This window comes from Astatotilapia calliptera, chromosome 3, assembly GCF_964374335.1.
Source record: "Astatotilapia calliptera chromosome 3, fAstCal68.1, whole genome shotgun sequence".
Classification (NCBI taxonomy): Eukaryota; Metazoa; Chordata; class Actinopteri; order Cichliformes; family Cichlidae; genus Astatotilapia; species Astatotilapia calliptera.
In genome coordinates, this window is record NC_137424.1 from 50,306,466 (window position 1) to 50,333,131 (window position 26,666).

Consider the following 26,666-nt stretch of genomic DNA (forward strand, 5'->3'; position numbering starts at 1 on the left):
CGAGGGCTTGAGAATGTGTTTTCTTAATTGCGCAACTTTTTTTTCTTTTTTTTAAGTGAGATTTTTAAACAGTCCACTAAATATTTCAGCAGTTTTTCTACCAGCAGCGATCTTCTTAAATTTGATCGAGACTGGCAGATTCGGCGGTCGCTTTTTGAGCGTGTTTATTTGAAGAAAATGGACTGTTTGTCGTTAATCAAAGGCACACATTAAAATCTTACATCTGCCTCCAGCTGCAGGCTTGAACCGTCAACATTCGTTGCTGATGCAGGAGAGTTACTGTGCACTCACCACATCTAAGGGCTTTAAATCAGGGGACGTGGATATAAGATCAGATCCTGTCACATTAAATGCATTATCCAAATTAACTGCGAATAATTTTTTGGCACAGATGCAGCGCAAAATATGCTACACGTCACTGATAAAATGTACATTTTCTGTACTGTGTAAAAGTCCTGAGCCAGCCCTCATTTGCACGCTTGAGCTGTGTGCACAGAAAACATGCACAACTCAAGAGATGAAGCAGTGTTTTGTCTGCACATGACACGACTTGGCAAATAACACATTTGTTAAAAGCACCCTGTCATAAGAATGCATCATTTGTCCCAATTTCTTCAGTTAAATCTATAAAAATGTCAAAGACAGCACAATCTGACACACATAAAACAGTATTTCTGCACCAACAAAGTGATTTCCAAACAGCTGTTAGCTGCATGGTGTGCAGGTGGCTGTGAAGAATACTTAAAAGTACCATCAGATTTTGATCGACCATAAAAATTTCCACTATCTGGAAATCATTTGATTGCCTTTATTTTTCAGCATGACAATGATCCCAAAGACACTGGCAGTGCAGTAAAAACACAAAGTGGAACACTATCAGTCATGGATTGGCCTCCCCAGTGCCCGGACCTCATCATTACTGCAGCGGTTTGGGATCATCTTGAAGAGATAAGGGGGGGAAACAGACAAACTTTGTGAACATGTGGTTATTATTCCTCCACCGGGTCAGGTTTACTCCAAAAGTGAGTAAATTACAGCAGAAATAAACATGCTTACAGTGTCTGTAGTTATGCACAGGTTAAAACGTGTAACATTTAAACTGAATTAAGTCTTAAACTTATACATGATTAAACTGCATTCCTGCTGCTAACAGTCACTCAATCATGTTTTTTGCCCTTTTCATGTGTTTGTGGTCAGTATGGCCTGCTGTCTGGATAACTTTACCAGCACCCTGTGCAGAAAACCCAGTGTTTCCCTTCAAGTATGAGATGGGTAAAAAAAACACAGCCTATAAACGCTGGGGGACGTCAGAGTGGGTTTATTAAGTGTCAGTAAATGAACTGTTAGTTTGAGCCACATGATCACCTTTAAAAGATGTTTATCCTCTTCTTTGTTCTACACCGCTGAATCCTGCTAACCAGCCACAATGCAGTTAAACCTTCTGTTTTCAGCCTGCAGCATCCTCGCGTCACTGCGTATCTGCAATGCATTCGTTTAAACTCTTCCCTTTAGTTCACATTGCCTCCTCAGCATTCTTTTATTATGTACCCAACTCCTCTGAGAAAACATTTACCACACCGTATAAATGTCATTTACGACAATAAACGTCTTCATTATTCTGGTAAATCTACGTTTATGCTTAAAGCTCACTGAAAAGATGCAAACAAACTTGAGTAAAGCCTCAAAAGATCCCCACACCGTGGGAAACCTCCAGCCTCTGCTCCTCTCCAGTTCCTATAGTTGTTGTTTTTTTTGTTTACGTCTGATTACAGTCTATACCTCTAATCTCTTCTTGTTGCTACACGTTAGCGTGAAACGCCTCTGATTTGCTCCGCCATTGTCTGCCATGATATCAACGCTCCCACAGCGAGGGATTTGGCAACGTGTTCCCACCTCCCGACTCCCGCTGAGCCCTGAATAATGAAAGCGTTTGTACACATTTGTTCCACAATCACATCGAGGGCTGCTCGCTGATGCTGCCGCTGATACACTGGGTCATATTTCAGGGTTTTTTGTTTTTTCTTATTCCTGATTCTTTGTAGGAAATAAATCACTTAAAAAGTCCTGTGCCTGACAAACAGCAGTGTTTTGTCTCGAGTGAATAATTTATTGTCGCCTGGAGTCGCTGGCAGTTTGTCTCAGTGTGCCCGGGATGAAAGATATTTTAGGAGCAAACTACAAAAGGCCGGCATATAAATAAATGCCTTTCTGCACCGTGTTAGCCTGAGCTGAATTAACTGTCCTGTCAGGGAGATGTGAGAGCAGGCTGTGCTGCCACACGGATGCAGTTAGGTCCATAAGTATCAGGACAGTTTGTTGTAGTCGGGATGTGATTGAAGTGCCGACTTTAATTAAAGTCATTGTACAAACAAACTCATTTTAAACACAAGGATTGTTTTTAATAGTTGGATGAAAATCTTTTGCAATCAATCACAGCCCGAACTCTAAAACTCGGGAACATCGACAGATGCTGCATTTCCTCCACTGAGATGATCTAACAGACCTTTAACTGCTGGTTGGTTGTGGGTCTCTCCGCCTGTGGTTAGTAACTAAAAAGCTGCTCTGTTGGTTGGAGAGCAGGTGACTGATTTGGAGTAGTTTTCTTTCTTTATCTTGAGAAACTCATGAGTTGCTTGAGTGAGGTGTGCAGAGACTTCATCCCTGCTGCTTCTGTCAGCAGTCACATCGTCACTGAGTACTCAAGACCTGCTTTTACTGGCTCGCATATGTGCCAATGCCATAACAACACCTCCACCATGTTTGACGGGTGATGTGGCGCACTGGAAACAAGTTTGTTTCATCTGTCTGGACTTCCTGTTCCTGAGTGTAACCAGTGGTTTGCACTTTGTTGTAAATCCTCTGCACTTCCATTCATGATGGCATCTCTTGATATCTTTAGCACGTTAAAAAAAAAAAACCCAGTTTCAAAATGTTATACGAATGAAAGCCCACCATAAGTTCGCCTAAATCGCTGTGCTTTGGTCTTGTAGTCTTGTGGAGGTACAAATATACACAAAAGAAGTGGCATGGTGCTGGGACACACTGGGATTAAGTATTCCCTTCCTATGGCTTCGTGTCACATGAGTTTAGGGGTCCCTGAACTAGGCGGGCTCCAAAGTGTTGTGGACAATCTTCCCTGAAGACCAGTTATTAACTCAGTGTCACATGTGGAACACAATCACCTTAAAAGCGCTGAGGAAGTTTCAGCACAGGGTGGAATTAAAATGTCTGTCAGCGTCTCGAGCACTGGTTTGCCGTCTCTGCAGTGGATCCAGCGCACAGAGTGACAGGAAATCCAGGAGTTGTCAGTCCTATTGTGGCTGCTGCCGGGCCGCGGCAGGCCTGTTTGTGACAGCCGACACTCACCGGGAGGAATGTCAGCCCCCACCCCCAGATAAGTTTTGACAGCTGTAAATTGCGAGAGGGGCGTGGGGGTAGGAGGGAGGTGAGCTGCTATTTTTATCTTTCATTCAGCCAGGCCTGAACCAGAGAGAGACGGAGACCCCCCTCTCTATCTCTCACTTCTCCACAAGGCGACGAGTCCTTCTGGATCTCTCCTTTCTGCCTGGCTGGAGAAACTTCTGGAGACCCGACCGAGGCATTAAGACCTGGAGACACGGCCGGTGTGAAGGAACATATCTAAACGCAAGCGAACGAGTGCAGACTGTACAGTGAAGAAGAAGACATCGCAGTCCACGAGGCCAACATGGCTCTGCTGTGCTACAACAAAGGCTGTGGGCAGAAGTTTGACCCCGACAAGAACAAGGATGGTAAGATCCTCCTGCATGTGTCTGCTCCTTTACTTTAAACCTGCGACTCTGAGTCATCCTGTTATCAAAGACCTGGAGCTGAAGTGGAAGAAAACTGGGTGTGAGATGACACTTGTAGGTTGTCCGAAGAAACAGAATTTCCTTCATGATGATGATGACGTCTAAATTTTCAGCCACCTTTAAAAGGAGCTCTGCACTTTTATTTTGAAAGGGAGCACCCATGAATAGTTTTACTTTAATGTAATGTTTTGGGACTCGATTCAAATTCAGATTGCGTGCACTAAACATGAACAGTGTGTGAACCTGTGATCGTGACAGATTGACTGATCACGCGCTGGTTTGCGTGACATCAAGTAGAAGTTGTGTCCGTGTGAGAGAGACGGTCTAGTCTGAGACAGCGTGGCTGAGAGAGACGGCCATCTTCCTTCCTTATAAGGGACACACGGCACCTCCACACTGCAGTGACCCTGTGAGCAGCTGGGGTCTCAGTGAGTGTCTATATGCAGACTCATGTTGTCTTTATCTCCACTCTAAAAGATTCCTGCCTCTTCCACCCGGGAGCCCCCGTCTTCCACGATGCACTGAAGGTAAACTCTCCTCTTAGAGTCTGACTCGAGTGGGAGAATAAAACTCAACACTAATCACATGTTTGCTTGTTTGTGTCTCCAGGGCTGGTCCTGCTGTAGGAAAAGGACGACAGACTTCTCTGAGTTTCTCTCCATCAAGGTAATACAAGCTCAGGGTCCACGCTCCAGAAGTGTTTGTCATGGTGAAAGTACCAAAAAAACAGGGAATAAATTAGGAGAAAACATGGAGCTCTTTTGATGAACGTTTAATCAGGTGGCAGCAAAAGCAGTGGAGTGAAACCTAATGAGAGTTAGTGTCAGGCATTTCCAACATTTATTTTAAACCAACTAAAACCCCAGTGTTGTAATGAAGTATGATACTTTTTCAACCATTAAAATGAGCTTAATCATGCAGGACGGAGAGGTTAGCTCTGAATGATGAGTGAAGGCTTAATTAGCGGGAAATCTATGTTTGTTTTATGTTGAAAATTTGCTGCCCAGTTATCAGGATGTTTCATCTTCAGCCCAGGACATGCAGATGGCATTTAAAGATGAAGAGCGTACACAAAGATGTAAAAACCAATATGGGAGGTTGATTTAGCCACTGAAAAAGGTAAATACATAAAATAAATACACAAATAATTCTTCCAGACAGAGCGAAGACTGAACTTTTATTTGCTGGTAATAGTTGCATGTACACAATATATTTAATTGGTCTTTAACGTATGGAAGCTCGTGTCTGCCCCTCAAAGTTTTGCGCTCCGCAAGTTACAATTTCAGGTTATCATCTCAAAATATCGACTTATCTCAAAATTTCAAGTTAGTTTGGTTAATTACCTGAATCTTTTACATTTTTGTGACAGAAACAATCAATGAAAACAAAAACGTGAGTACAAAAATATTGTGTACCTTCTTTCAGCTGTTACCAAATACTTACACACTCTGTATCAGTATCATCAGTTCTGCACTGTAAGAGCAAAAAAGTACATTTTGCATGTTTGATGTTTTTCTGCCAAGATGAGCGAGGTTGGAGTCACTGGTGTGAGCTTAAATGACTTGTATTTAACAAAGCAACAAACTAATAAGAACCGAAAAACTGAAGCTGTCACAGGAGCGTGAAAGGTTTCATCAGGTATGTGGGATCTGGAATCTCATCCAGAGCTTCGTTACCTGAGCATGACTGAAGTGACCCGTGTGGTTTTGAACACAGGGCTGTACCCGCGGGCGCCACAGCGACGTGAAACCCCAGGAGCCTCTGAGGCCCGAGGTGTCGTCGGATAAGGGCGAGATTAAACACGCCGAAGGCCGAGAGATAATCTATCAGGGCCCCAAATCTGCAGAGATGCTGCAGAAGGAGAGACCCAGGTGTGTGTTTGAGATCTGCAGTCAGCTCTCATTTATATCAGCATCCACCTTTTTCTGATGCGCGTGTGATCGCTGGAGTTTGTCACGTTGTGTGTTTGTCCCTGTTTGCTTTATCTGTGCAGCGAAGTCATGGGGGGGGGGGAGGTCACGGGGGTCACCGTGAGGTTACGGCTGGAATAAATTATTCACTGCGTAACTCTTGTGTGTCAGTCTGCTCATGCTTGTGTATGTGTGTGTTCATTTCTCTGTTGTAACGTGTGTGTGTGTGTGTGTTCATTTCTCTGCGCGTGCACAGTTCAGACGAGCCCATGACCAAACTTCCCCAGAAGGTGTCGGCGTCGCTGGCTCAGGCGCTGGAGAAACTGGACATCAGCAAGAGAGGAGAGAACGAGAAGAAAGGTACACAAACGCTCACCGTTTAAAAGAATCACAACAAACGTTTACTCCAGGGGTGGGCAACTCCAGGCCTCACAGGCCGGTGTCCTGCAGGTTTTAGATGTGTCCTTCATCCAACACAATTGATTTAGGCTACATTACCTCCTCAACATGTCTTGAAGTTCTCCAGAGGCCTGGAATCTGAAGCCTAGACTGTCCCATTTCACAGCCTCGAACTTCCGGCCCTCTAATGTGTAATGTGTATGTGTTAGTGCCCATAGGGAAATTACTCCTCTGCAGAGGGAGCAGTGTGTAGGGATGGTACCTTGCTCAGGGGTACCTCAGGGTAGCCGTGCAGTGGATTTGAACCACTGACCTTCCGATCATGCGGCAACAACTCTACCTACTGAGCTAGCGCTGCGTGGGCCGGTCTTTGAAGGGCCCAGCCCACGTAGACAGAAAAGGCCGGGTCCGAGTCACACCGGCCCTTGAGGCCTGGAGTTCCCCACCCCTGGTTTACAGTGTTGTTTCTTCAGGGGTGGTACAGAGAAATGAAACTTTAACTTTTTGAACTCTGATAGAGCAGCTTTGCATGATTCACAGTTCAAAATAATCCCTGTGCTTCCTGCTTTGAGCCAACCTCCTTCACAAACAGAAGGGGTGGGCGGGGCTTCTGAAGCTATGTTAGGGATGTCCGTGCTGACTGATGTGATACAGACCCATAAGCAGTCTGAAGTCTGACCTTTTTTCTGAGCTCAGTACTTAAATGTACACCTCGTTATCGCTGGGTTGCCTTCACAGCTTCTTTAACTCTTCCTGGAACAGATTCGACAAGCTGCTGGAAACATCTCAGAGACTTTGGTCCATATTAACTTGACAGCAGCAGATAGTTGGCGTGGTCTTCTGCTTCGAGGTTCAGCGTGTTGTGCGTTCAGAGATGCTCTTCTGCATAGTTTGCTTGTGACGAGTGTGGTTATTTGAGTCGACTGATCTTTCTGCTCAGGTGTCAACAAGACATTTTCTCCCTGTGAATTGCTTTTCCCTGGATTTTCTCTTTCACATCATTCTCTCTAAACTCTAGAGATGTTAGTGTGGGAAAAACCTCAAAGTCACTTAAATAAACTTTCTTCAAAACAATCAGCTCTGCATTGAGACTTTTCTGAAATCGGGTGCGTAAATCTTTAAACGAGGCAAAGTAAGCGAGGCGCCGCAGTCAAATCGATATCTGTGAAAGACGAGTCGACGTGTATTGGAAACAGTTTGAAATATTGATGCTACACTAGCAGGTGTTTCTCATTTAGGGAAAAGTAAACTTTTCAGATTCAATTAAAGTCAGAATGAGCCGGTAAGGCGGGTTTATCGTGGATCCAGGAGTGCACGTGTCTCACTCTTACTCCAGATCAGAGTGATACAATGAAAAAATATCAGGAATGCAGTCTCTCACCGCCCTCCACCACCTCAGCAGCAGCTGTGTAAGCTTCACGTCAAATGACAAGTGTAGTTTTTTTCTAAGTATGTGCTGCACACTTCCAGTTTTATCGCACGTTTCTGAAAAAGAGGGGAAAAAATGTCTGCACACTGAGAATAATTTGATCTCAGTACAGCACAAATCAATACATCAAAGCTGCGTGCACTCTCACTGCTCTGTTAGAATAAAACTTGGACTTGTTAGTGTCTTATCTCTGTTTTTGTTTTTTCCAACAGAGAGTCAGGCTGTTATTTGCGGGACCCGCTGCAAAAACGCAGGATGCAAAACAGTGAGTGTCTTTTTGTCATTTGTGTGATTTAATGCCTGAATCTGAGCTTATCAGTCCTTTCAGACTGTGGCACCACGGTTGGGGAATTCTCTCCCACTGTCTCTTCGCTGCACGGACTCCACTGATTCTTTTAAGAAACAGCTGAAGACATTTTTATTTAGAAAAGCATTTGATTAATTTCTTCTTATGCTGTTTTTATAGTTTTATTGTTTTACATTGTTTTATTTACTGTTGTATTGTTTTTATATTTCCATTTCCTGTGTTGTAAAGCACTTTGTGATTTTCATCTGTGAAAAGCGCTATATAAATAAATTTTACTTACTTACTACTTAAAGCTGAGACTTAACAACTTTTAAAAGACTCACACTAAAGTAGTCATCATAATACACACATGTGGCAGCTTTCTTAACCATTTATTACACGACATAGTGGAGCGGCGTTGGAGCTTTGTAATAACTTGACCCGGCCCCCTCAGATGCACCCAGGCAGTAACGCAGCCTCACTGATGCGCTTTCGTTTGAGTTCAGGCCATCAAGCCTCTGCTTCAGCCTCTGTAAAGTTTATTAAGGGCGCCATCTAGTGCACAAAGCAGGCAACAACACATATCAGCTGGTACTAACTGTAGCAGCTCTTTGTTTCCTCAAATGTAGAGAAAACACACAAAAGTAAAGCCTCCAAACAGTTGACTGACTTTTCATATTTACTAGAACTCTATGAAAAATGCTGCTTCCTTATAACTACAGTATGCTACAGGTATCGGGGGCGCTGTTTGCCCAGTGATTGCTTTTTCGTTTTTAATGGACTAGTGAATGCAAGGCTTCTACCTACTTTAATGTTTTCTTTTCTTTTTGCAGCATAAAAATATAAGGATATATGGGATTGCTACTGTACTCCTGAGCACAAAACTATAAATACTCTGCTTGAAAATAATTGTGCGTCAAGACGATGATAAAAGTGCAATAAGACGGAGTTGGTCTGTAATCAGTTATCAGTTATCAGGTTGGCAATTACATGCAACCTGTTTGTGATAATCAGGCAATTAACTGTGATAAATGAGTGAAAATGGCTAATTTGTTGCCATCTGCATACACAGAAATTCATACTTGAATCCAGAGTGTGGACAGAACCTCACAGATCTGAAACACAAATTTGTAAATAGCTGCAGCAGGATGGAGATTTAACTGCCAGATGACATCGGTGCTTGGCAGTCTTGACCGTAAACTGGAATATAACCAGTTGGCAGCCAGCTGAATCCAGTCACCTACTGCAGAAAGACCACTCAGACTGATGGCAACATGCTGGTGATCTGTCTGCATTTATAAATTGGATGGTAGTTATTCGTAAACCTTAACCAGTCTCTCTGAGCGTGATTGCAAGTGTTTGGAGACTGGTTACCTTCCACCACTTGACTTGTGATCAAAAGTGTTTACCCAGGGGTTGAGAGTGCAACATCACTATCAGTCACCAAAGATGGAGGCAGTGAGTGGAGAAACTGAGAATTGAGTGGTGACACACACATCGCTTCTGTGTTTTCACATCATTTTGACCTTTAACCCTCTTAAATACAGTAAAACATCACAGTTCACAAACCACACCAAGCTTTCACGTTCACAGGTGATTTTTTTTTTAAGTCTTTAGTTTTACTTTCAAATTATTTTTGGATTTTAAACCCATTCAAATTCAAATTTTATTTGTCACGTACACAGTCATGCACAGTACGATATGCAGTGAAATGCTTACACAACTGCTCGTGACCTAAAGAAAAAAGAAAAGGCTATGAATGAGAGGAAATAAATATGAAAATTAAAAAGGGTAAATTTAAATAGGAAGGAATAAAATAAAATATATAAATTAAAGTTGAAAATAAAATAACTGTACAACAAAATACACAAATACACAAATACACAGTATAGAAATATATAAGAATGTATAAGAAATATAAATATATATACACAATAACAGCAGCTGTACAAGTATTAAATGGAAATGAAGAAATATACTGTCCAGTGTTGTGCAATCCACATTTGTAATTCAGTTTGATCACATGATCGAACCTTAATTAATATTTAATAAGTGTTAATTTAAATAAGTCCTGAACTAAAAACTACACTGGTGCCACCTTCGACATAGAAGGCAATGATATAGAAATGATCATGAACTTTAACCTGCTAGGATCAATAAAACGTATGAGCCACATCAAGGCAACGATGAAATCATCGGATAATATCTTAGAAATCTAAGGACAAGAAAAGAAGGCTTACGTACAGTTTGATTTCCTTCATGGTCACCTATAGTTGAACTATAAGAAAACAGCGCAGTCACTAAATCATCAGTATTTTTGAGATGTGGTGAGAAGACTGAGTTTATAAATTTAGGAGGACCAACAGACCAGTCTTGAATGAAATCGAGCCAACAACGTCACTGAAAGGACAGAAATCGAAGCTACTACTCGCCTACTTTGATTGTCATAAGGCAGATGAAGATTTCCTTGTGTACTCATTTTTATTTAGTCACCGTTTTGTTGTTTGTATCACTATACTGTTTTCCTCCAAAAACAAAAAAGGTTGTTGATGAAATGAACTCTGTTCCTGAAGTTCTTCCCATCAAAGGACTGAGGATAGGATTGATGTTTATTTATGAAGGTACTATGATTCACGAACGAACTGATGACCTTAACTTTAATTGCTTTATATTTAACAAACAGTGCTGACATAAAAGGGAGCTATCCTTTCACTTCACCCTTCAAGGTCTTTGCCTTTACAATTAAATATGGCTGAACGCCGCTTATTGGACAGAAAATATGACATCGCCCTGTTAAAAATGGAAGAAAAACGTTATCTTTTATGCCTAAATCTTTAATATTATCAAACGTCCCCATAACTGATCCGATGGTCTTTGCATTGTGTGCTATGTTTCTGTGTTTAGGTCTACCAAGGACCACAGACCGACATGGAGGTCTGCACCCACCATCCTGGAGCTCCCGTCTTCCACGAGGGGTAAGAACAAAAACTCTACCCTGCCACTTGTTTACTGGAGATTTTTTCTTTTTTAACAAAAACAAGTCTAATCCACTGTAACAAAACCGTAATTACATTCTTTATTTGCATAGCTCGTATCAAAAACAACAATTAGCTGACTTCTACAAAGGAGGGACGCAAACAAAACAAAACTGAAGGCCGTGCACGCAAAGCAAGAAACATAAACACGTCGAGATAAGAGAGTTAATTAAAGATTGGTAATTAAAGCAAATCTGCAACATTACAAACAGACTTTAAGAGTAAATAAACTGCAAGCGCTGCTTTTAAATCACATTAAGTGTAACGCTGGGCTTCCTACTGCTGGGGAGCTTCCTAACAAAACCTGAATTAGTCTCATTTCATGGGGATCACGTAGGGTTGTTGTTGTCTCCAGGATGACACGGCTTGTTTCTTACAAACTGTGACCATTTCTTTGTATTTTCTTTTTTTGTTGTTGTTTAGGTACAAGTACTGGAGTTGCTGCTGCATCAAGACAACAGACTTCAACGCCTTCCTGGACCAGAAGGGCTGCACCATGGGGAAACACCGCTGGGTCCCAAAGCAGGTACATGCACCACCTGGAGAATGTACTAGAGAAACTGCTGGTGGGACACCGGGGATCGGATCAAAGTTTGCAGAGAAAAAGGAAAACAGATCCCAAGGGCTGACAACAACATCAAAAAAAGCTTTAAAGTGACCTATTTTTGCGTGCACAGTTCACTTGTTCGTCCTTTTGATCACTATAAAACAAAGACTTGAGTGGGAAGATTTATCTGTGAGTGCAGACAAAAAACAAGTCAAACTTCAAGTCAAACAAATCATGTTTACCACAAATTCAAATGTCCTTGAAGAGCGCTAAAGCAATCCAACCACTCAAACCAGGGCAGGAATAAAAAGGTTTCTTTCATTGGGATGTTTTGATTTAGATTTGATAACTATGATTATCAGCCTTCGAGTCGCTCCTCGGTCTCGCAGCAGTCTGGCTGTGCAGCTCACCGGTGTGTGTGGGTTCACGTGTGTGTTTGCAGGACAAGAAGAAGGTGGCGTGTCGCTATGACTGGCATCAGACTGGCAACAGCGTCGTCGTGACCATTTACGCCAAGAACGCAAACCCAGAGTTTTCCAGCATAGAGGCCAACCGGACGGTGGTGAGTTTAATGAAACAGACAACGCACAGCGTATGTGGTTGGATCTAGTATGACTTTGCAATGAGACAACCTCATTAATAAGCAGCTTATTCTAATAATTTGTGGTTTAATTAACTGTTAACAAATCAGGATTCAGCACAGTAACAGGTGTTAATGAGATTTAGCTCAACTTCCTGTTGAGGTCCAAAAATGAGTCATTTATGACAATCCTGTAACACTTTCTGAGATTGTAGTGATTTTTAAGAGGGTCTATGATGCACATGTAGATAATTTATCAACCACAATAAGATGGCAATGTGTATGTTGTGTATTAGAGTGACTGCATTTATGTAACAGGTTTTACTAAATTACTTTTGTACATCAGCGCTTTAACGTCCGTAGGTCAAAGAGATGCGTCATAGAAAAGTTGCACTCATTAACAGACTGACTCACATTCACTGCAAACTGTCACCAATCTGTCTGCGAGTGAACGCAGCCACCCTCAGCATCACCATGACAACTTGATTGCTGCAACTTCTTGAAGTCCTTCATTGTTAGCAAAAGAAATTTGATTGGTCCTTGTATGCTGCACAGTGGCAGCCTGGTGACTGTATGAGCTCAATCGCCAGTTTCAGGTCATACTGAGCATGCATGAAGTTAACTTTGCTAATAATAAATAAAAAAACAAAAATATTAGCAACACCGTAGCAACCAGAGAGCATCGAAAGTCAATGAAACTCAGCGACATGTGGCGACATAGGGTGAAATAACCATTACCGATAAACTTCTCTCAGGCGACCAAAGTGACCACGAAGGGGTTCTCGGGAGAGTAGTGTAAACGTGCATTGACCGACTGTGAGCAAAAAAGCGATGTCCAATAACTGAACTGTTAGATGTGGACAGGGTTGTACTCTACCTTTGATTACGGAAGTCGAAACCATAGAAAAGGACAGACAAGCCAAGCGTCTTCAAGCTTTTTACTAATTTTACTAAGAAGTGCTATTTTAATTTTATACCCAGTAGCCTACTAATAATCATGGTCTAACTCAAGATTTTTTTTCATTAACAGATTTGTATATTTACCCATTTATGCAATAAGACCTACACCGTTTCTCTGTCTTCTGTCCTCTCTTTAGCTCTCGTGTCAAATCCAGTTTGAGAACAATAAGATTTTCAAGAAAGAGTTCCACCTCTGGGGGGTAAGTATCTGCTGTCTGCTGGGAATCGCCTTTCCCACTTACACTTGGAACATTTGAGCTCATGTTCAAAGATCAGTGAATGGACTGAGGTTTGAGGATGGTGAGCACACAAAGCGCCCGACTCTTGTTTGGCAGGTTTTGCTGGCTGTGGTTGGAAAAAAGTATTTAGGAGAGAAAGAGGTAGATAAAGACTTTGTGTCCGACTAACTACGCTGGATGGACCTTTCCTCAGCAGTGGAGTGCTGTGAACACCTAAACATAATCTGAAGTTTAGAAATAAGTAAATCAGTTGCAACTAGATTTTCTTAAAAATATAACCGTGATCATAATCATTAGCTTATCCCGTGGTTAGTTAGTTATCAGTTCACGCGTTTCTGATGAACACATTTAAACTAGATTGCGCTTGAATGTTGTCCATCCAAAGTTTGAATTTCTCTTACCTGCAGGTGATCAACGTAAAGCACAGCTCGGTCAATATGGTCCCATCTAAACTGGAGATAAACCTCCGCAAGGCCGACCAAGTGGCTTGGGGCAAACTGGAGGACCCGAACTACAAACCTGAGCCCGAGCCCGCAGACGACCCGTTCATCGAATCCAACGAGTCGTACCAGCCCGACTGGGACATCGATGATGACGACATCAGTGACTCGGACGAGGAGTGGGCCTATGACACGCCCAAGAATAAAAAGGCAGAGAAGGACGAAAATCAAAAGAAGAACGAGGAGGAAGAGAGGCAGAAGTTAAAGAGGAAGGAGGTGGAGGAGGAGATGAAGAGGGCATTGGAGGAGCGGATGAAGGCGGAGGAGGAGAGGAAGAAGCTAGAAGAGCAGAGGAGGCAGGAGGAAGAGGAAGGATATGAAGACATGCCAGAGCTAGAGTGAGAAATGTTAGATTTCTTTGTGGTTTAGAAATAGAAAATCAAAAGAGATTTTTATAACATAGGACATATTTACTTCTGAAATAATAATTACTCACTACAAACCCCAATGAGACGTGTTTAAATGACCACGATATGGAAAACATGATGTAAAGACAAAACTGTACCTTCAATAGAAGAAATAAAGTTTTCTATGTCAGTTTCTAGTTTTACATTTGTGGGGGGTGTTGTTTCATTTTGTATGTGTACCGACTGGTAGCATTTCACCACTGTTGGCTACATTCATACAGATTAAATAGCTGGATCAATGTTATAAAGACTTGATATCCATCACAAGTCCCCTGGGCTTTAAGCAGAAAGATTAATGATTTTTTTTCAAAAGCCTGTAATGAATAATTAGTTAATCCACTGGTGCTGTAAATAAAACAGTTTAGGTCAGACTTTAGTTCATGAGTCATACTTAAATTGTATTTCCACACTTTGTTTTCATTATTATAAGCCTATTGTACATCTGTGAGAGCAGCCTACACAGTATTACTCACCGACTGGCTTTACTACAGCCAAACAAAGAACATACAGCATGTGGGCTAATTGTTTAGAGCAAGCGTGGCTAGTAAACAAGGCGAGAAAATATCAGGGGTAGTTTTGTGAGTGAAAATGCCTCCTTGATGCGGGAGTTTGTTGGAGAAGTCCCAGAAGTCGGAGTTACTTCTGTCACCTAAGAGCAGGAAACTGAAACTACATTTCACGCCGGCTTGCTAAAATTGGACAGTATAAGAAAAATGTTGCCTCGTCTGATGAGTCCCCAGTTTTACTACAACAAGAAAGCATCACTCCATCCCGGCTTCTATAAGGCTGCTGTGGTGTTGGTGTACTATTAGAGGATGTTATCTAAACAACGACCAAAACTTCTGGAACTTGTTCCAGCACGGTAACACATCACCTTACAAAGCTACGTTCACTGTTCACTTAGATTGAGATATGGCCTCCATAGATCCAGATCCTAATAAAATGGAGCAGCTTGGGGATGTGGTGAAACGAGAGATTCACGTCCCAGATGTGCAGTGGATAAATCTGCAGAAGCTACGATTAGCTCCCTCCTTTGTGCTGCAGAAGCATGTTATTGTAAGAAAAAGGCTATTAAAAAAAATGCTACAGAAATTAAGAATCTGCTCCAAAAACTAAAAGATAATTTTAACTATTCACAGACATCAAAGTGATTTATCAAGTGTAAAAATATACATAGAAAAATCAAAGAGAAAAATCAAGCAATGAGACAGTGCCTAAAAGTTAAGTGGGTAGACAATAGTGAAAATACTATTTAAGTCTTTACCTTTAGTTGTGACCTACTTTGATTAAAGCACGCCGAGGCCTTGACTCTTTTGTCAACCTGGAATAAAAACACTCGAAGGCGCAAGAGCACCACAAATCACACAGTTACTAAATAAAACAACACACAAGATTCACACTTCAATAATTCATTTAATCTCCAGAGGGTTGCACTGACTTTGTCTTTGTTACAAACTGCACATGATAACACAATAAAACACCTCGCAACGTACAAGGTCGTGCAACATCTAGTCTGGCTTCCAGCACTGTCTCAATATATAGGCTGCTCAGAATCAGGGGTGCGTTCACAAATGTCATCTATGGAATACTGTTGCACAAACATGGCAGTGTTTGTAATCTGTGGATTCATTTAAGTTCCTTTGCTAGCATTTTTCTTTTCAGCTTCACGTAACTCCTTGGGAAGAGTTTCAGTTTGCGACATCAGAAAATTAAAAAAAAAAACAAACCCTATAAAAGAAAAAACAAAACTAGGAGATATTTAATTAAAAGAGCAATAAATAAGCAATTACTTGTCCCAAAATGGCTTCCATATATTATGTTCCCCAACATCTTTGCAGTAATTTTCAGCACAACACAAACCAAATCAAAAACTATACACAAAAATTTCAACCGCCCCCAAAAAAAAGGCTCAACACAAGCTGAACAACTTCTTTGTGTTAGTAGTTTGTAAATAACACTGGATTACATTTTAAATAACTTTGGTTTGAAATTAGTATTACTTTTTTCTTTTTTTTCCTTCTTCTTTGGGATAGCGTACCAATTGGGCTAAGGATGTTTAGATGACATCGCTGTGATAGTAGAATGACACAATCACGAATAACATTGGTGTCAAATGGTGTCGAGCTGCTGTTGGAGTAATTGTACCGCCACGAATGTAATAAACATTTGTGTATACAGCTCCATATATTCATATTTTTTTGTGATAGGTTACATATATCACACTTTATCGAAACACTTATGTCCGTATACATTTTTCATAAATAAAGATTTCATTCATCGATTAAAAAAAAACAACCCTGTAAACACGTGAAATCTTAGCGTACACACACACACACGTACACGTGATTACCCCCCAATCAAGTTAACCTCTTGATAAAGTGCAAGGCAAGATACAGTAAACTTTGAAATATATGACATACAACAACTCCTGCATCTCAAGTGCATGTGAGCGCCATCGCTCAATCACGCGCACGTTATTGTATGTCTCATAACCCACAAAAGTACAAACTTGGCACAACACCACGAAAGCCTCTAAGGTGTAGAGCGTAAGCTGGCACACTATGGATACAGTAGCACAATCCTACATCTACAACGCCTCACACTTATTCTGTCTGGTAAAGGATTAGTTTGATAAATGTGGAAAATGATGTCCGAACTCAACAACCGAGCACTTCTGTGTAAATGAAGCAAAGCTGATGCACAAACAACTTTATTTTAACAGACCTGAGTCAAAGTGAGATTGTGAATGTACATTTCTGTCCCTTTTCTAGTTTTCAAAGCAGTTTAGTTATAAATTAAGATTATGTAGGCTTCTTATGAAAAAACATCTAACAACCACTGCGTCATATTGCTAGCTTGAAAAGCTAGTATTAGCTAAAACTAGCTAGTATTTCATTTTGTTTTAATTTTCTTACTTCTTACATTCTGACAATCAAACACTTGGCAGTAACTATGTCTCATGGTGTAGTTCAGGCCAATAAATGTGAAAATGTGAGTGTAAAGGAAAAAAAAGTATAGCTAACTTGTACTGTAACATTAAAACTTAGGTAAAGGTTAGCTAGTGAATGTTCTTTATTATATGCTGATAGCAAAATTTTATGAAATTTACTTTTTTGCTAGGCAAGAGGAATGTTTTATTATTATTTACAAATTTAGCTTTGCTTCTGAAAAAAGATGTATAAAGGAAGATGTCAAATCCTGCCAAAAGTTGGATTTGATTGCTTAACAACTGTTTGAGTAGCAATTATCGGATCCATTGCCACCGTCTCTAGTAGGGATGTACAGGACCAGTCGGCTTGAATATTACTGCAATTCCTAGTTGCACAGAAATACTTGTGGGTTGAAATGATTATAGGATTTTTTATGCTGTAATTGATATGAGTATTTGGTGGTTTAAAACTCTGATATTCCAACATTTGGCCATTCTCTTTTCAAACAAAACAGATTTCCCTCACATTTATTATTAATTTTTTTATGTGCGTGTTGTTGGATCGTGTATTTCACTTTTAGGCTAGTAGGAAAAGAAGGAAAAAAAACAAACAGTAAACGAGTTAACAAGTTTCTGGAGTATTGTGAAGGAACAATTTTCGATTTCAGGGATTTCCAAACAGCAGAACAACAATTTAGGTACTCAAATAATACACTATTGATACACGGCTTGACAAAATTTACAATACGCAGGGTGTAAGTATGTAAGTAAGTGGTTTGTCTTTTTTTTTTTTGCTAAACTAACTCCTGCTTTTCAGTTAAACTCCAACCAGCCTGGTTTAAAACAAAAGTAACATTCACAAATGTTGCTGGTCTGAACAAACACGTAAAAAAAAAATTACATTTAAAGAAAAAATCATTTTCATGAGGCAATATCCACTGTGAGGCGAAGGCTAAGTATGCATGCGGGGACACACATAACAATAGTAATTGGCTTGATTATATGCATGGTGGCCAAAGAGTTTGTCAAAGGGGGAAGCAGCAAAGCCAGAACAGCTTCACAGGTTACCATTGGGAAAATAAGATATACAAAAAAATAGATATACATTTTGTAATGTTAATAACAATAATAATAATAGCTTTTAACCACAACAAGGCAAAGTCAAATATCCACTGACTCTTATATTACATATACAATCATGAATATGGCAAAGTATTAGTAACACACTGAGTAGCTGTAATGTTTTGTTTGTGTGCATCCTTGATGCTTCCTCCTTCTGTAAACGCATTTACCAGACGCTACCAAAAATATCTGCTCTTATCGAGTCACTTCATCTGGTACTGTGCCTCATAGTGGTTCACAGAACTGAAAAACTGCACAGTGGGAAGAAATATTTAACTCCCACATAAGCCACATTTTAGACCTCAATAATAACCAAAAGAACGTACTTTAAAAATCCCACAGTCGGATCTTTTCACAGGGCTGAATGCCAGATGAAATGACTCACAGTAAAGTTTTTTTTTTCTTTTTGCAGCGTGGCTGCATAGCCTCGGACCACACAAGCCACACAACAGCCTATTAAGAACCACTTTAAAACCACAACAATAGAACCTCTGTAAAATCATATACGATTTATCATTTAACATCATCATTATTCACAGGTTAGTACAAGTCCACACAAGTACATTCCTCAGTATATATATATTTTTTGCAACATATAAGAGAATCTCCAGTTCAGTAGACAGTAAGGTCGAGATGTTTCAGTTTGTTCATTTTGTTGATTTGTTGCGTCGGAGTTCTCATAGCAGTAGCATCACGGAATAAATACTCAGTCTTAATCAACGTCTAAAGGCGATTCAAGAAGTTTCGAAATAAAACAATTAAAGTTAAAAGATTGTAACAACTTATGATTGTACATATAAAATAATATGGCTGAACTCAACATGCAAGGAGAGCACCACGTAAACACATTTCTTGGTCACGAAAAAAAGAAAAAACATAAGCCAGGAAGGACGTTGTTGCTCCACGCCTGCCTTGATTTCAGTTTAATTCGCTGCTGGCCACATCTACCAAACCAGAAGCAGAGCGCCAGTGGTGAAGCAATGCGATGCAAAGCCAGGGCCCTTTGGAAAAAAATTCAACAGAAACGGGGAGGAAAAATAAAATCCCCCCCTCAACCCACGTAAAATAAAATAAATCCTATAGTGGGAGGAAACACCTCTCTCAAGCCAATGGGCATTAGATTAGAGGTAAGGGTAGGAGGGGCGCTCCTCACACCTGGTTTTCAGGGTAACGGGGTCGGTAATAAAGCACCTCTAACAGGACTTCAGTTGCCTGAAGAATCTGCCTCAGTGGTCCCACCTTTGATATCCCAGGTTCCTGTGGACGAAACAGAAAACAATGAAAACCTGACCCTGCTTACAAAGACACATAACTGTGTGTTTTTAAAATAAAAGCAGGCTGAAGCTGACAAAGCCTCTTCTTTTAGTTCTTGGAGTAAACTGCTGTTAAGGACAACAGGACCTTGAAAAATGACAGCATCCCCCGCCTCTCTTTTTGTTGCTCACTGATGTATAATTGAAGAAAAATGCTAGCTGCTGTTTGTTTGGCAAACTTGATCCTTTGTGGTCTGGTTCCAGTGTCGCACAGAGTTTGATTATGTGGTTAAAATCAATTAAATGGTTTGCCCAGCAGGAGTAACTACTGCAAACAAACGAACAAAAGAAAAACTCTAAATGGCATGGCTGACTCAGTATAGCTGTAACCGATCCACAAGAAACTGATCCAAGTCCTGGAGACATGCAGAACCGTCTCCTCGTCAAAGGGTCCTTTTTATAGTTCCACCGTGGGCACTGTGACTTACATACACGACAGATACCAGGTGAAAAAAGATTAACGCTTCCATTTATTGCACCAAACAACCCAAAACGTATCCGTCTTTCAAATCATCCTCTCAGGACAGGACCTGTTCACTCCTATACTGCGTGCATCAATTTTTATTTGGTTTGGATATGCTTGTGTTCTACTTTGTATTAACACCAGCCAATTTATAATGAATTGGGTTAGGAGATCAAATCAGGACAGGATCAAATCACTTAATATGAAAAGCTAATAGAGATAAAAGATGGATTCATTTATGTTTTTCCTTACTAGGTTTAAAAGGCTGAGGTCAGTAGCTGTTTAGTTCTGCTAAACCCAAGAAGACAGAAAAGGAGCCTTTGGTCAACAAAATGCATGTTGACACAAACTTAACCTTTCCTTTGAGTTATATTTAAAGTTCAAGGAAAAGATTTTTTTTTCATGACTATTCATATGTGTATTTGTTTTCTTTTACTATAACCAAGAAGTACTACATAATCCATATTTTCCCTAGGGATTAATAAAGTATTCTGATTGCAAAACCTCAGTGGAATTGTAGTTTGTCCTTGATAAAGGACAGGGACGCATGAGTGTTGCTGCACAGCACACAGAGAGCTTTTTCAGTCAGTTTAATTTCAGAAAGTTTCATTTAATCTTAGGCCAGAGGTTTCGCAGGTCGATACCTTCGGCTCTAAGATGAAACCGTCTCCTGCCGTGTGTTTGGCTCCTTTTTCTCTCATTGTTGGACAGCAGGGGCTAAAATGACTCATTTGATGTTGAAGGTTGCTGACCTGGTCTAGACAACACCTTGGTCTTTGTATTGCTGTAACCCACATCCCAAAGAAATGAACAAACACAGCTAATGGCTCAGTCACACTACAGCGAAAATAGGACGGTAAACTCTTTCTGACTTTGGGGGAAATAAATATTTAAAATTCTGGTCGTTGCCCAATGATTGCTTTCAATATTTTTGCTGACAATGACAGATGTCAAGAGTTGCAACTGACAACCTTGTCTGGGCGAACACTCAAACACAAGGCTATTGCTCAAGTTGTGGTGGGAAGCAACCTGTCTCCTGACTGCAGTCACTCTCCAACAGATTGGCCAAGATTTGCAAATAACTGGAGTCTATTTTTGCAATAGGGAATACAATTGACTGGTTCCAAACTGCCTGAGCTATTTTGCATTTAAATTGCTGTCCTGAAGCAACTGCATCACTATTTGTAACTCTTTAGAAATGTATAACTGTCTATTTTAAACGTATGAGGTTCTGAACTCTTAACGCAAGTAGTTCATGTGAATTTCTGTGCATGGAGATGGCAACAGGATTTGCTGATTTATTATAGTTAATCAGCATCTTATTGATGTGTTGACGCACAAGTCTTGACAGACCAAAGTTGCTTCGAAGACGACAACTGGCTGCGAGTGCGTGCAAACCTGCTCCCAGTCTTCAAAGCAACCATTTCAAAGGCAACAAGACTGCGAAATGTTTGGACACGATCACAATAAATTTGTTCCTGCTGTGGTCAACAAACTAGTTTAACTGTTAGCATGCTGACATGCTAAGATCTTTTACCTGAGAGAGAACTGTTGGACTTCTGCTTGTGGAGCTTCTCTCTCTCCTTCTTCCCCTTAGGTATGATCTTAAGCTTCATACTGCTGCTGCTCTTAGTGCTGCTCCTCACTGAGTCCTAGAAATAAGAGATTGATGGGTACACAGTGAGGGATATTTTGCTATGTGAAAGTCGTCAGTGAAGGCAGATGGGCTGCTACTGAGCAACAGAAGTGACACTGTGGCACTTTGCTGGTTGTTAGTCTGCGATAATGCCACGGCTTCTCTCTGACACAAACAAACACTGCATCCCATCCCACCTCCTCGGTGCACTGCATGAGCGGGCAGATCCAGTGGATGTCATCCAGCTTGTGAAGCTCGGCGCTGAGGCTGTTCAAAGTCAAGCGAAGCTCCTCTCGCTCTGGAGACTCCGACTGAGACAGAGAGAAGGTGAAGAAGAGTTCAATTATAATCAGAATGGGACATTTGACATTTAACCCTCTGAAAGTTGGTAAAAAGTCAACACCTGTTCTGTGTGTTTTTGACCCCTTCTGATTCACAAATGCATAAACACCTGTTAATGTGTCAACAGTGGTTACTTCCAATTTCTTTGAAAGGAAAAATATTTTGTATATTTTGCTAATATTTTGCTGCACCTGCACCTGTGTAATCATCACATGTTCACTTCATTTCATCTCTCATCAAAACAAGTTTACAGAAGTAAAATCCCTACCTGTGGTTCACCATTCAGTGTTAAAGGAAGCGAAAGTTAAACCCTGTTTATTAACTAAAAAAAATGGCTTTTAGATACTTCAAAAAAGGAAGCAGATTAAACTGCATCCCCAGGAAATTTGTATCTGACACTCTCTAACATGTAGACGTGTTAAAGACAGCATCAAAAGAAGTAGAGGTGGGTTGCAAGGCGGCTTGCAGCAAGACTAAAACAACTTAAATGTGCTTTATCTAAGATTTACCAGAAGGATGAGCAGAAGGCTATCATCTGAGCCATCAGCCAATGCTGTCTGGCACCGCCATGAGCCATTCAGCACGCACTAATGCTGTTCTCGGTTTCTCCCTCTAGCTGTGAACAAAGGATTGTTCAATTTGTCCAACTGTGCATGAAGTGCCACCCACAAGTTGAAATGTCTGGACACACCATACAGTCGAGCTGTTCCCACGACAGCTCCGTGGGACTGAGATCTGGTGACTGCACTGGACATAGACCGAATACCAGCTGACTGTTTCTTGAAATAGTTCTTACCTAGTTTGGAGCTTTGTTTTGGATCATTTTCCTGTTGTGGGAGGAAACTGGCATCGCCACAGGGTATGGCTCGTGTTGAAAAATGGAGCAATATCCTCCCTTGTTTCAACAATAGTTTCTCTTACACAAACCTTCCCCCCCCTCTGCAACCAAACTATTGGATTTCGTCACCATGCTTTAAAGTTATTGTTGAGCTCCTCCAGCACCTATTTGTTCCGAATCTCTGTTCTGTTTTGACCACAACTCCTCAAACTTTAGATTAATGGGTCTGTAAGGCTGGTTTCTAATCTTCCTCCGTCCAGTGTTTGTGTTCTTTCCCCACAGTTTCCTTTTCCATTTATTGGCCAAAGTCAAATTAAGCTTTTTCCTTTCAACTCTGCCTAGAAGGCCATCAGGAAGATGTCTCATCATTACTGCTGACACTGAAACTAGTTATTTACGGGAACTGTTTATTGAAGGTGCCAGAGCATGTTTTCTCCAAAGGGAGTTGTTCCTTCTGGTCTTTGTTGAGCCATGCTCTAGTCTTTATTTCTTATCGGGTGTACACACAGGAAGAGCAATGAAAAAAAAGGTAACTTGTATCAGTGCCGAGCAAAATAAGCCAAATAAATTAACAAGCAGTTAAACTAATGTCAACTTTAAAGCCACATCCACACTGGAAGTGATTTGCAGCGATGTGGTGACCAGAAACTACCGAAACTGAATGAAATGCTGATTACGAACGAAACAACCACCATGATGGGACGTGAGCGGGACCTCAGATAACCAGGTAAGTGCCTGAAACAACTTCCAGTGAGAGTGAAGGATATATGAAATATGATCTGTTAATAAATATATTGGAAGTCGCGATTACTCGAAAGTGACAAGCAATCTGCTTCAAGGAGCAAACTGCTTCCAGTGTGAACGCAGCCTCCTGACTACCAATGGGAATGAACTATACGCCTGACTGACTCATGACAGGGCAGAAGATTTGCTAGAGGGTTACCTACACAGTGAGATTGATCATCCAGTAGCGACTAACACTCAGTATACAGTAGTCATATGCAGAGTTCTCATTTTATCTGCTCGTCTGCACAAAGGCTCACTGCGTTAAACTGTGAGATTTCCTTAAAGCTACAGCGAACACAAACTGAACAAACATGTTGAACAGCAGAAGCTGAAATATGAGATGGAATATCTGAATGGCTTCAGAGGAAATGAAGGGCCGAACGCAAACAAGGAGGGAAACAAAGAACGGAGAGACGAGAGGGATGAACGGCTGAGGCGTACCAGTAGTTTTCCATCGAGCAGCATCCTGGTCTCAGCCTGGAGGACTTTACTGCTGTTAACAATTTCCACTGCAGTGCTGCGACTCAGACACTGAGAAAAAAAAATAAATTCAAAAGTGACTGTTTTGAAGACATACGTCGTCCTCGAGGTGACATCACTGATGGAGTTCAGGTTAACAGGCTGCAAATTTAACAGCCTTTAAATTGACATGAAATCTGAGCATTTTTCTGAAAATCTGGTCATTTTGTGCCATCAATAAACTCCCATCTGCTCTCCGCCTCGGTGTCTTACCTCGGGGCTGGACAGTTTGGCCTCTGTGAGCACCAGGGCAGTGGCGTTGACTGCGTGAGCCAACTCCTGCTCCACCAGCTTGTGTGTCTTGGCCGCCTCGCGGATTCTGAGCGGGCACAAAGCAGGAAATGGTGAGAAAAAAAACCCAGAAAAGCACAATTATGGCCGCTGTAGCCTGTTGATACGTACCCGCCTCTGAATTTACTTTCTTTTATTGTCTATTATTGTATTGCCTCTTTCTCAAATATAACCGGAGCATCTTCTACTGTGCGCTTAAATTATTTGTAACACATCTCTCTTGAATTGAAATTCCCTTTACGAACGTTTCTCCACATCTGAGGAAAGTCTACAAATGTAATTAAAATATTTATCATCCTGAAAGTACGGCAGTTTTGAAACATAACCGAAGACATCATCATAAACAGGGCAAACTGAGACAGGACGAAGGAGCTGCAGGGGGACACTACTTGTTTGCAAATGTGAAAAAGATAAATAAAACAGCTCATCAGTGCAACGGAGACAAGCTCAACGCAAGTTTGCAAATAAGCCAGTTAATTGCGGTGGGATGAGGAAATTACCCCTTTATGGTCTCCACACACAGACGGATGCAGCTCAGTTAGACTGAGCTGTTTGCAATGTTTGAATGATATATTTTAAAATAATGTAGAGCGGGCATGGGGAACTCGAGGGCCGGTGTCCTGCAGGTTTTACATCTCACCCGGGTCAACACACCTGAATCAAATGATTAGTTCATTACCAGGCCTCTGGAGAACTTCAAGAGGTCATTTAGCCATTTAAATCAGCTGTTTTGGATCAAGGACACATCTAAAACCTGCAGGACACCGGCCCTCGAGGCCTGGAGTTCCCCCACCTTCGATGTAAAGAAGAGAGGAGATGTGTTTTTCAGTTTTAGTGCTAAATTTTTGTATTTTTAACATTTTCTTCTGACCACAAAACAGCATCCAGCTTTTAAAACCACTGTGTGGCGTCAGCACGCACTAATAAACTGTAGGACAGCTGAGACGAGAAGAAAATCTGAAGCGGTGCCTACTTGTTGATCAGCGTGTCGGCCACGATGCCTAGCTGCTGAACCTGGGCGCACTCCTCCTCGGTCAGGTACTCCATGGACTGCTGGGAGTTAAGGCGGGGCCTGCTGGCGCGGTAGCTGTCGATCTTCCTCTTGTCCTCCCACGACTTCAGCGTGCTCTCAAACGCCTGGTTGTAAAGAGATCAATGTTCAGCCAAGCTAGTGCTGCTGAGCCATCTTTGAAAGAGAAGCCCATTTCAAACAAATCCAAGAGCCACCCGATGTCTGCTTTGAAGGAGTTCCCCTGTCAGTCACTGTGCGGTTTGTAGAAATAAATGTCAGGGTGCATTTCATTTCACGTCTAAGACTAATACACAACAGCAAAGACATCTTTTTAATCTCATGAAGGAGCAAAGGAAGAAAAGTGTTTCATTATGAATTTAATTTAAAAACTCGCCAATAATCGTGCCTCGAGCAGGCAACCAGCAGGGAAAAGCTTTACCCGACACATAACTGTCACTATTTCACTGAATAAAGCCGCATTTAGGGAGGATAAAACCAGCGAGCCAACTCTGTGGTGCTTAAGGAGGGGAAACCATGGAAACAAACTGCCCAAATGTGCTTGGCTCAAGAGAGCTCTCAGAGGTTTGAGCAGCATGAAGGGAGAACAAACAGTGGGTATGGATGTGATTTAAGAAATCCCAAAATAGAAAGACTCAACAACACGGGCAGAGCGCTGAGTGTCCAGCTGCAATATTTATGAAAGGAAAAGGGAGTATCTCCAGCCACTGCTGGTTTTAACATGCATGCCGCAGACATGGGTATGCAAAGTGTCAGGTGCAGGTTTTTTATGTGTGCGTCAGCGCTCACCCGGTCTCTCGTGAGCATCTGAGCGCGGTTCTTGTGGATGATCTTGACGATGCCGGGCGGCTGGATCCAGGCCTCTCCGTCCACCTGCACAGGAACCCCCTCCTCCCCCAGGATGGTGATCTTCACCTGGCGGCACTGAGAAGCGGCAGAGCAGAAAACAGCAGCTGTCAGATGCGGGGGTTTGAGTGCTTTTTATCAGCTAACCCCTTAAACTGACCTCCTCTGCCCTCTACTGATGAACACTGAGCAATTCATGTGAAAAAAACAGCAAGTTTAAGGGTTGGGGCTCTTCTTGCACGGTTGGATTTTATACCTCTTGACAGCCCTCAAAGCTCAGAACAAACAACTTCTGATTTTCCAAATCACCAAGGCCTGATAATTTGTACTAACCAAGAAAGCTCACCAGCCACAAAAAGATCCTTGTCATTAGTTGTAATTAAATTAGCAGGATTACCCAGCCAAAATAATTCATGATAACAGCACAGT

At 41.4% G+C, this 26,666-nt stretch overlaps 2 protein-coding genes across 9 annotated transcripts in view; one reads left to right on the top strand and one right to left on the bottom strand.

The window, feature by feature from the left end:
- The first annotated feature begins 3,460 nt into the window (after positions 1–3,460).
- LOC113019100 (cysteine and histidine-rich domain-containing protein 1) lies at positions 3,461–14,252 on the top strand. The gene is made up of 11 exons (XM_026162622.2): positions 3,461–3,770; positions 4,308–4,357; positions 4,440–4,496; positions 5,547–5,701; positions 5,997–6,100; positions 7,781–7,833; positions 10,759–10,829; positions 11,313–11,415; positions 11,879–11,998; positions 13,114–13,176; positions 13,623–14,252. The coding sequence occupies exons 1-11, from the start codon at positions 3,707–3,709 to the stop codon at positions 14,055–14,057; spliced, it is 1,275 nt and encodes a 424-aa protein (XP_026018407.2). The 5' UTR covers positions 3,461–3,706; the 3' UTR covers positions 14,058–14,252.
- Positions 14,253–15,515: 1,263 nt separating this feature from the next.
- LOC113019099 (diacylglycerol kinase delta) overlaps positions 15,516–26,666 on the bottom strand; it is a 94,482-nt gene continuing 83,331 nt past the window's right edge. For all 8 annotated transcript variants that reach the window (XM_026162620.2, XM_026162619.2, XM_080291804.1 and 5 more), the window contains 7 exons: positions 26,181–26,315; positions 25,335–25,498; positions 24,284–24,389; positions 23,993–24,082; positions 21,783–21,896; positions 21,487–21,601; positions 15,516–19,430 (listed from right to left, as the gene is read on the bottom strand). In XM_026162620.2, coding sequence (XP_026018405.1) covers positions 19,378–19,430; positions 21,487–21,601; positions 21,783–21,896; positions 23,993–24,082; positions 24,284–24,389; positions 25,335–25,498; positions 26,181–26,315 — 777 coding nt within the window. In that variant the 3' untranslated portion in view covers positions 15,516–19,377. The remainder of the gene's footprint in view (positions 19,431–21,486; positions 21,602–21,782; positions 21,897–23,992; positions 24,083–24,283; positions 24,390–25,334; positions 25,499–26,180; positions 26,316–26,666) is intronic.

Coding starts and splice junctions, on each gene's coding strand:
- LOC113019100 (XM_026162622.2), top strand. CDS start 3,707: ATGGCTCTGCTGTGCTACAACAAAGGCTGTGGGCAGAAGTTTGACCCC. Junction 3,771..4,307: donor CCCCGACAAGAACAAGGATG/GTAAGATCCTCC, acceptor CCACTCTAAAAG/ATTCCTGCCTCTTCCACCCG. Junction 5,702..5,996: donor CTGCAGAAGGAGAGACCCAG/GTGTGTGTTTGA, acceptor GCGCGTGCACAG/TTCAGACGAGCCCATGACCA.